Raw genomic sequence first — 11,307 nt, forward strand, 5'->3', positions numbered from 1 at the left:
TGGAGAACAGTATGGAGGTTCCTTAAAAAACTAAAAATAGATCTACCATATGATTCTGCAATCCCACTCCTGGGCAAACATCTGGAGAAAAACATGGTTCTAAAGGATACACGCACCCCATTCTTCATTGAAGCACTGTTTACAATAGCCAAGACATGCAAGCAACCTAAATGCCCATTGACAGAGGAATGGATAAAGAAGATGTGGTACATATATACAATGGAGTATTATTCAGCCATTAAAAAGAATGAAATAATTCCCTTTGCAGCAACATGGATGGACCTAGAGACTGTCATAGTGAGTAAAGTAAGTCAGGCAGAGAAAGCGAGATATCTTATATCGGTTATATGCAGAATCTAAAAAGAAATGATACAAATGAACTTATTTACAAAACAGACACAGACTCACAGACTTAGAGAAGAACTTTTGGTTACCAGTGGGGAAGGTTAGGAGGAAGGGATAGTTAGGGAGTGTGGGATTAACATGTACACACTGCTATATTTAAAATGGATAACAACAAGGACTTACTGTATAACACAGGGAACTCTGCTCAGTATTATGTAACAACATAAATGGGAAAAGAATTTGAAAAAGAATAGATACATGTATATGTATCACTGAAAAAAAAATAATGTTGACAATAAAGATAATGGTTTAAAGCTATATATATATATATATGTAAATCTGGGACTAAAATACCAGAGATTAATCCATAAAGAAATTTTATTGAGCAATTTTAAGAAATGTTGTTTTCATACACAAATTATACATGACACACCTACGTTTCTTTTGTCATTAGTTTCAAAAGCACAATTGCTTAAAAAGACAACACATATACCCGCACACACATCACTACTTTTCCAGGATGCTAGCGCTAATGTTTCTAAGACAATTTTCTCTTTTTTCTCTACTTTAACTGAACACAAAATCTGACCCTAGCCACAGTGGCCCAAAATGACCTGGAAAATTAAGTTTATTTTTTCTGGCAATGACAATCTGTGCTTGGAAATATAAAACTGTTATTCTGAATAAATTTCAAAGTTCCAAAGTACTAAAATTACTTTACTAAAACAGGACAAAATGAGCTGTTACTGGTAGGGAAAGGGATTGTTATCCCAGAAAGCACAGTGTGCTCTCCAGCCCTTGCACTGCCACTTCTGTTTTGTAAAATAAATAACTCTGGTCTCTTTATTTTACTTTGTGTCCTGTGGTAATAAATATCTCCTGAAGCTGAAATCCTATTACAAGTGCTCATTTTGTCACCATTTAAAAAAACAAGAGATCAGTTCTACTTTTGCAAAATAACTGATTTTTCCACTGATTTGTTGAGGTTGTTCTGACTTCTGTGTATGTCTTCTAGCAAAAACAGCAAAAAGGAAAGTTATTCATTGCTTTTTTTCTAAAAAGAGGAGTCCATATGCCTCTGAGATAGGTGGACATTCAAGAGCGGAAGAGATATAGAATTATTACTTTGCTGATCTATAAATGCTGTTTTAGTTTTAAACTGTGGCAATAAAACCCCAAACACAGAACCATACTATCATTACAGGTACATTCTGCTTTCAGAATGCTAGATGAAAATTCTAGCAAAGCTACTGCTTATCGGAGGTCAGAGACAGGTAGGAGTCAGCTCAGTCTAGAGAGTAGATTTACAGATATGATCTAAGTACATATAGAAGTAAGCTGTGGAGTCTAGCAGCAAAGGGGATAAGTATGGTCTTGCCGTCCAGCCCATGGGCCTGTTTTACATTTTCTACCAGTTGGGGAAATGGGAACCTGAAACATGTTTTATGCTCAATCAAAAATTGCGATAAAAAGCAAAAAGATTAGGGAGTGATAGTCAAAAGATTATCTTATTCTTTCTTCCCTAAGATTCCCTAAGATGAGACCGGGCAGGGAGGGGGGGGCATGATTTAACAATCTTCGCTTTCTAATCAGGCAACGGACTCTCTAACTAGAGCTTATTATCATCAGCATTCTTCTCCACACTTTTCCTTTGGTGGCCATCTCCCCCCGCCCCACACACACACATTAACTTTTTCTTGCAACTCTTTCTACTGCTACCTATTTTACTATTAGTAGTACAGTGTAGTACAGCCATTTTCATTTCCTCTATCACATATCTTTCATGTATTTCATCAACCATCCCATTTCCATATCATACAGCAAAAGTACAGAAAGAAAGAAAGAGGAAAGACTCCCCTTACCTTCCCTTCCTTGATTTCTACACTAACCTTCCTCGACTACACACAGAAAAAAAGGAAACACAGCAGGGCCTTCTCTAGAAAGAATAGCCAGCATAAAAACTAACATAAAAAGTTAACAAAAGAACAAGAAAAAAAAAAAAAGCCTTTGAAAGACCTCTCTGTCACTGTACACTGATCCACCCACCTCATGTCTTTTTCTATCCAATAAAGAACTGTAGCACAATTTCCAAGCCATTATTAAACACAAAGATTTGTTTTATCTTAATAATGAAATAGGGACTTCCCTGGTGGCGCAGTGGTTAAGAATCCACTTGCCAATGCAGGGGACACGGGTTCAAGCCCTGGTCCGGGAAGATCCCACATGCCGTGGAGCAACTAAGCCCATGTGCCACAACTACTGAGCCTACGCTCTAGAGCCTGCAAGCCACAACTACTGAGCCCGTGAGCCACAACTACTGAAGCCCACGCGCCTAGAGCCCGTGCTCCACAGCAAGAGAAGCCACTGCAATGAGAAGCCTGCACACCGCAATGAAGAGTAGCCCCCGGGCTTCCCTGGTGGCGCAGTGGTTGAGAGTCTGCCTGCCAATGCAGGGGACACGGGTTCGAGCCCTGGTCTGGGAAGATCCCACATGCCGCGGAGCAACTAGGCCCGTGAGCCACAACTACTGAGCCTGCGCGTCTGGAGCCTGTGCTCCGCAACAAGAGAGGCCGCGATGGTGAGAGGCCCGCGCACCGCAATGAAGAGTGGCCCCCACTTGCCGCAACTAGAGAAAGCCCTCGCACAGAAACGAAGACCCAGCACAGCTATAAATTAATTAATTAATTAATTAATTTTAAAAAAAAAAAGAAATGGTTAGAAAATGTGTTTAAAAAAAAAAAAAAAGAGTAGCCCCCGCTCGCCACAACTAGAGAAATCTCGTGCGCGGCAATGAAGACCCAACGCAGCCAAAAATAAATAAATTTTAAAAATAATAATAATAATAATGAAATGGTTGTAACCTGAAGTACTCCTATTACTATTATAAGCTATATATCTATCTAACATGATTGTGTATAGAATGATGTACGCAAGCTGACTAAATAGATATACTGGCTGATCACTAGACAATTTAACCAGTTACATTACGGACAATCTAGAGGAATCAAATATAGGTAAGAAGTTATGGAAAACAAGTAACTGACATGCTCAGACCAAGCTTTAATAGGCTGTGGGATGCATGTACATATTTTTGGTTGCTTTATCATCAAGTACCCAAAACAGTGTCTGGCACATTATAGGCACTTGATAAATATTTGTTGTACAAATGTATCTAACTTAGGTCTGAAAAAGTGCAAAGCGACACTTTATACTCTATAAACATTTAGCAGGCCAAGGGCTACTATCACTCACTTGTCCAGGACCTTAGGCAACTGAGCTGCTCCTGGCCTCCTCACCTCTCTGCACTATATGGACAGCTGCCTGCCATTCGAGCTTTAAGAATATAACCATATTTATAAAATGCTTGGTTTTAGCATTTTTAAACAATTTACTTAAACATTAAAAAAAAACGCATTCTTCAAGTCATAAAACCTCTGTTAAAATAAATATATACTCTTTCACGCATTTGAAACACTTATGTTGTTAAACATTCTCTAACCTGGCCAGTTTCTTCTCACCAGTAAGCTTTTGTTCTCTAGGCCCAGAATGCCCTATTCCCTGTCTGTCTCTAGAAATATTTAGCTTTCAAGGGCCAATTCCAGTTCTATCTCCTGCATAAAGATCCTCCCTTGACCATCCTAATACTCAGGGATTCCTCTCCCCACCTTCTCCATTTTCAGAGAAGATACTATCTTATGTGACATTTAAATCAAACAGTATCTTTTAGAGGGTTTTTTTTTTTTTTCATGTCATTATATATCTGCTTCCTGACAGATGACTGGTATCTGAGTATGGGTATTGTTTCTTGCAGATTGTTTTGTTTTGTTTCTTTTAATCTCTACCACACCAGGCTAGTACACGGAAGTAACTCAGTTGAGGGAGAGCTAGGACACTCCATGTCTTCAAACACATCTAGGCACCATTTCTCAGGTAAGCATAGCAGAGCTGAGTTCCCTCTGTGCTTACTCTCTCATACTTAAAAGGTGAAGCAAATTAAATGCAATGGTTTAAAAGGTCTTTTCTGGTAACTGGACTTCCCTTCCAGTTCCTGCTAGATTGCCATTTACATAAATCTAAAGGACATGCAGTAGAAGTAAGCATCAAGTTAAATCAATGGCATGATTAATGTTAACAGGCAGCCCAAAACAACATGCACAAAGGATAAAAGCATATCTGAGAGCTGACTGCAATTTTTAATTAAAAACTAACGACTGGTGATTAATTAAGAGCTGACTATAGATTTACTTTAAAAACTGAATGATTAATGACAGTTAAGGTTTGAGGTTTTAATTCATAATTTGTCAATCAGTTTCAAAGAGATATATTTTAAATTATGCTGTTAGCAATGTATGCATTGCCAAACTAAACATGGGAGAAATGCTTTTGCCTGAGGACAGCTATAAATTAACAGGGAGGAAAGTGGCATAGCAACGGTGAAAAAGAATTGATTGTTAACCAGATTAAATGAGTTGATATCTATGTAAAGCCTTAAAACATGGTAAAATAAGAATTAAGGTGAAACTGAAATAGACCCTTATAGAGAGACACACTTAAAATTTCTGCATCATAAAAAGTTACAAACTAATTATAATTTCTGTAGTGGTTTACTACTATTTGTTTTGCAAGTATAGAATAAATATCACTTAAAATTTTAAACAGACCCATTTATGTCCGTTGGTTTTTTTTTTTTTAATTAGTTTTTTTGTTTGTTTGTTTGTTTTCTGAAAAGCTGCTAGAAAAAATATCTAAATATAGTATTTGGCCATTGCTGGAGCCCTCTTTTCACAAGAGCTCCACAAACACCTGGTCAAATACCATGCCAGAATTATATATCTGTCTTCTTTCACAGGTCGAACATCCTTTGCACTGAATTCTACAGTTTTGACCATTACAATTACTCCCTTCCCTACCCCACCAATTCACTGCAGATCCTCTGACTAAAATAAATATAAAACCTCTGAATTCATTCTCCCATGTTTTAGAATTATCTGTTAAAATGCTCCTAATGGGGCTTCCCTGGTGGCGCAGTGGTTGAGAATTCGCCTGCCAATGCAGGGGACACGGGTTCAAGCCCTGGTCTGGGAGGATCCCACGTGCCGCCGAGCGGCTGGGCCCGTGAGCCACAATTACTGAGCCTGCGCGTCTGGAGCCTGTGCTCCGCATCGGGAGAGGCTGCAATAGTGAGAGGCCCGCGCACCGCGATGAAGAGTGGCCCCCGCTTGCCGCAACTAGAGAAAGCCCTCGCACAGAAACGAAGACCCAACACAGCCAAAAATAAATAAATAAATAAATAAATAAATGCTCCTAATGTTGTGCTGTAATAACATAATATCATACCTTTTGGATTTCTTCAGGTAATGCATGCATGGGAATGTGACGATCCATAATTTCTCAAGATACCCTGAGGGAGCTCTGAAGTAAAATAACCTAAAAACATTGATGGTGATAGTCAGAATTAAAACAATGTGAAGAAAATTCAAATTAAAAGAAATAAATTCCTAGGAGTATTTGGGGATCAAGGGTGATAACTGTTTCAACAGATGTTTGTTTCATCAACTCAATGTTCAAAGGTACAAATGGGTTTTTTTTTTCAGTTAGTTACGAGGCCAGTAGAACAGGAAAGATCTCGAGAGAGACTACTGAATTAGAAATAATACTTTCTCTCTTTGGAACTTTACAGTCTAATTGTAACTTCTGTGGTGGTTTACTACTAGTTATTTGCTTTGCAAATACAGAGTAAGGATAACAAAATTGTAAACAGATCGATTTATTTCATTTAAAAGAAAGTTTTTTTCTTCTGAAAAGCTGCTAGAAAAAATATCTAAATAGAGTATTTTGGTTCAGCAGATAAGAAAAGCAATTGTGACATGAATGCTGGTTTGAATGATGAAGTACAGAAAAGGATATTTAGAGTTACCAGGTTAAGTATGATATGCAGGCATTGAACAGAAGAGTCAACAAAGCATGAGAAGCCAAGTGCCAATTTTACCACAGACGGACATTTATATAATTTTTATGCAGATGTTTTACTTTTAGTAGATTTTCATTTTCTAATAAAACAATTCAAGACAAAACTCTATCACTACTTTCATAAAACCACACAAGATGAATGAAGGGGCACTTTGGGTTCTTTTTTGTAAATCTTTCCCAAATATGGAGAAAGAATAGACAGTCCAGTTTCAGGAGTGAGAGATATGTATATATAGAAAGAGAGAGAGAGAGAGAGACAGAGTAGTGAAGGGGGACAGCAGAGTAAGATGATACAGGCACAATTCCATAGCAGGAAAGAAGGCCTGAGGGCCTGGAATTGCAGACAAGGAACAATCTAGAAGTTCAGGGAAAAAAAATGTCTTATCTTTCTCATGGGAGTAGGGAATTAGTGAAGGCTGCCTGAGGTGGTTTACTTTCGATCAGGACAAGATTTTGACAAAGAGAGACTGAAGAGGCATAGTACTTTATCAGAGACAGTAACCCCAGCAACATAGCAAGGTGCCAGGAAAATTGTAGTTGACAAAAATTCCTGTAGAGGCAGTATTTTTTTTAATTGTGCAAGTATTGGTGGAAGAGAGGATTTCCCATCCCCTGTGGTAGCACAGAGTTCCACGTTTTAATGAGCTGCTGTTTAAAACAAATAGCTAGTGGGCTGTCTTCTGACATCAACATAATGTGTTTCTGCGTGCGGGGATGGGGGGTAAAGTTAACTGATGTAGTTAACATAGGCCCACATGGCCAAGTACATAATCATCTGATGTTTGGCAGACTGTCATGGTGATGTGGCAAGAGCTCATTCCTCACAGAAAGCTCATTATTCTCATTTCTGCCATTTTACAATGGGCTCACCATCGGTAAAATAAGATGGCATCATCTTAATTAAACTCTATTGGGAGCAGAATTTTTCCTAAAATTACCAACTAAATCTCCTTTTTAAATTTCATGCATAAATTCATTTGAGAGCATGGATCTAGAGACACTATAAACAAGGTATAGTAGAACAGTATCGTTATTCTAAATCTATTCCAATTTTGTGGCCTTACTATACAGAGTGGGAAAAATTGGTAGGTCTGATTATTGAGGAAAAATTAAAAATAAAATATCCTGCCAATCCAGAAAATCTCTCCATGATGCAGAGAGAAAACAATTTTATTACTGAATAAGCATTTAACTAGACTGTGATGCACAGCACAGCTAATCTGCTAATGAGATTACAAAGACAGAAGGAAATCCCACTCTTTTTATACAGCCAAACAGATACACTCCATTACATACAATGTTCTCAAGATAAATGATAACTTGTCCTCAACACAGCTTGCTATACTCTCTTTCATAGTTTGTTTTAAATTCAACTGGTAATTGAAGTAGCCACCTGTGCTAGCTAAGAGCGTTTGTTCTAAGGAATACATATCTCTATGACAAAGCAGGTGGTTACTAGAAGTACGAAACTCTCAGGGTAATATGGAGATAGGGGCCTTATCTTCCTTGATGTTTACATTTTAAAGAAATGGCTCCCAGGTGCTCCAGAAGAACATTCTGGGTCTTTAAAATATGTGCATACATATTAAAGGAATAGAGGAAGCCCTCACAAATAAGAGGTTTCCCAAGAAAGGGAGAGGTCTCTTTCCCTTTAGGCAAGAGGGAAATTTTTAATTTACTCTTGCATTGTTTTGCGTTTTTTATCAAAAGAGACTCTTTTATTCTCTCACATTACACACTTTGTAGACTGCCCTTAGACAGGAGGTAAGGTGATAACCGGCAGCAGCCGCGTTAGGTATTTGTGAACCTCGTCTCTGACAGGATCACGAGGCAGATGTCAAAAATACAGACACGTCCCCGATTGCCCAGTTCCGATTCCCTTCCTGACACCAGTGTCACGTTGGGCCATTAACTCACGTTCAGCTCTCAGGCCCTTCCCTAAAGAACTATTCCCTTGGTGTGAATCACCCACAGAGGAGTAGGTCAGGGTCAGGTGAAGCGGAAGTTCACGTCCTAAGACTTTTCTAAAGCGGCGGGATTTTCCAAACAGAAACCAACTGCAAGTCCAGCCAAAACGGCTGCAAGGGTTTTGAAATCTGTCCCTTTCTAACCCCGTTCCACCGGGACCTGCGGTGGCAGGAAGAGGAGAAGGAGAAGGAGGAGGAGGAGGGTGCGGGGTGAGGCCGAGCCGCGCACTCGCGGGGAGAAGAGGGCGTCGGGCCCGGCGGGCTTGCGGAGACACGACAGGGGCTGCAGCTGGGGTCAGACGCTAGGCGCCGGGCCCATCCCCTGGGCGCGAGACCACGCCTCGGCTTTCCGGCCCTCTCCCCGGGTGCCAGCACGCCTCTGCTCCGGAACTGCTCCCGGGAACCGGGTCATCCCAGGGCTCAAGGAAGCCTTCCATTGTCTCTCACCTAGACTTCAATTCTGCCGGGTACGAAAGGGCTTTCCCGGTCTCCCAGGAGACCGTGCTGTACGTCGGCCTGACGTCAGGGCGCGATGACGTCACGCCCACGCCGCACCCCAACGCAGAAGCGGGGCTCCCGGGCGCCGCCCGGGGTCCCAAGTGCTGCGCGAAAGCGGGAAATCTCGTGGCGGGGCTCGGAGAAAGGCCTGGGCTTACGCTGGGGGCTGTGAGAGGGAGGCAATGGGTGAGAAGGGCGAGGCAGGGGAGGGCGGGCTGGAGTCGTGGGGGCGACTGCCGGGACGGAGGGAGACGTTCCCAGCCATGCGGCGGGTTGGAGAGACGCTGGTTGAGGTGGAGGCCAAAGTCCGTCTACCTCTCACGTCAGGCCCCAGAGTCCTTGTGGCGGACGCAGCAGTGGGCAATTATTGTTCTTGAGCGGAAAGAAGAGAGATGCCTGTAGAGGCCATGGGTATAAAGGGAAGCTCTGGTCTCAGTCATTGCAGGGAGGGCAAGTTAATTGGGAAGGTGTTAGTAAAATTTTCATACTAGTCCGAAAGTAGTCAAGATGAAGGGCTTAGTTCAAAAGATATCTTGAGACCCGCTAGTCCACAATTTATAGAAGGCTGCCCACCCTTACACGTGACTTACTTTCCTTTCTTCGTTCAAAAGAAAGTGTTTATGGATGACCTACTACGTAGTAAGCAACTGCATACCAGGCTGGGGTGATGCTCAGTGACTGAATCCATGCAGGGAACTCGTTAATAGTCCAGATCTCTCCTTTGAGGATTTTATGAGGTCCGAAATGCAGCTCTTCCAAGAAATAGAACATTCGCAGCTTGCTAGCCGGTTACGAGACTTACTACTATTGAATGAAATAAGGTTGAGTAAATACAAAAAAAATACAAAATACACTTAACCTGATTGATATTTTTGCCCCAACGCCTACCAGTGACTTTCTGCTTCCACTCCCTAAAAGAGAGCATCTTTCTTCATTTGAAAAAGATAAGCAAAAATTAGAGGATGGAAGAGAGGATTAAGGGAAGCAGAGGACAGCCAATGAAGTGGTCAAGTACAGCATGTTTATGAGAAATGCAAAGAACTTTCAGAGCTTTTCATCCTCAGCATGTTTCTCTGAGGGACAATGAAGTAGGACTGTTCTCATTTTGTAACAATGGGGGTTTAGGTTAGGGGGTTTAGCATACACATCCATGGAGTGCTTTATCTGGAACAGGAATTGCATACCTAAAGCAAGATCACTCTTCTGAGCTAGTTTGGCTATTGTATGATTATTAGCATTAATAATATTTATTGAGTACTTTGTATATATGATAAGGAAACACTTTAAGGATGAGAAGATCCAGCTGCAAGGCTGTAATTCATTGTGTGGTCTCATTTCACCTGTGCTTATTCATCTCTACAGTGACATTGAGACCGATTTTCCTTCCACTGTAAATGTCCCTTAGACTTTCACACTGTCCAATAAGATAGGCACTTGTGACTACTTAATTTGGTTAAAATGAAATAAAATTTCGAATTCCATTCGTTTATTGCACTAGCCACATTTCAAGTCCTCAGTAGTCACATGTTGCTACCACATGAGACAGCACATATATAGAACATTTTCATCATCAAAGAAAGTTCTGTTGAACACTGGTAGACCCAGTAAGAATTTACAGGATAAACAGAGTTGATAAATTGTGAAGAACAGACCTTGTTAGAAGAGTAGCAGTGAAAAGTTGTATTCCTGAACACCATAGACCCACCCCTACCCTCACTCCATATAAGGAACCAGCTCGCCCCCCACACCCCCTCCACTCCACCCCCGCAGGGAGCAAGCAAGAGAACCTGTTACTTGTTTTCGCTCCCTAGTGCTGCAGCAGGATTCCCAGTAAAGCCTTGCCTGGAAGGAAAAAAAAAAAAAGATAAAGATGAAGAGTTGTAACAGGGTTTTACAAAACAAGTTTTTAAAAAAGTTAAAAAAAAAAAAAAGTAATCCAAAAAGCCTCTTCCCATTGTTGGTGTTTTTTCTTGACTCTTGGTTGGTCTCAGTCTCTCCCTTTACCTCTCCAGGTTTTTTTTCTTTGTCCCTTTTGTTTTTCCAGTCCTTTTCCCCACCCCATTACTGGCCATACTGGAACTGAAGTAGAATTTAAAGCATTTCCATCATTGGACATACTGAATAAAGTTTTGTTTTATCCTCTTCTTAAATTTTAAATTAGCTAAGTTTCACTTTTATTGTGACTTTTAAAAATAATCAGTGAGAACCAAATTGAGTTCCTTTTAACCTCTTCTGTGACCCTTTATTATTATTTTTCTCCGGTGGGTCAATGACCCCTGAGAGGAAAAAAAAAAAAAATACTCCCTAGTTTTGGAAGTAGAGTCTCTGTAAAGTGATAAACTAGGGCTTTCCACGTGGTCCGCACACCTTTGTGTTGTAGCATTAACATTTGTGAGAACAGAGCGTCTATGCTTCTGTTATGAATTTGAATTTACCTAAGATATTTATCCAGCAAGGCACTGTCATTCATCCCATTCATTCTGGTAAGTAATATTATGCCCCCTCCTCTCCTCTCCCTGTCCCCACA

The 11,307-nt window shown here is 40.6% G+C and overlaps 1 protein-coding gene across 1 annotated transcript in view; it reads right to left on the reverse strand.

Moving 5' to 3' along the window:
• LEKR1 (leucine, glutamate and lysine rich 1) overlaps window positions 1-9,524 on the reverse strand; it is a 309,852-nt gene extending 300,328 nt beyond the window's left edge. The window contains exons 1-2 of the mRNA XM_082394543.1: window positions 9,436-9,524; window positions 5,683-5,772 (exon numbers count right to left, since the gene is read on the reverse strand). Of these exons, the coding sequence (XP_082250669.1) occupies window positions 5,683-5,730 (48 nt within the window). The 5' untranslated portion in view covers window positions 5,731-5,772; window positions 9,436-9,524. The remainder of the gene's footprint in view (window positions 1-5,682; window positions 5,773-9,435) is intronic.
• Between the last annotated feature and the right edge of the window lie 1,783 nt (window positions 9,525-11,307).

Source organism: Balaenoptera borealis (genome assembly GCF_965194805.1).
Source record: "Balaenoptera borealis genome assembly, chromosome: 5".
Lineage (NCBI taxonomy): Eukaryota > Metazoa > Chordata > Mammalia > Artiodactyla > Balaenopteridae > Balaenoptera > Balaenoptera borealis.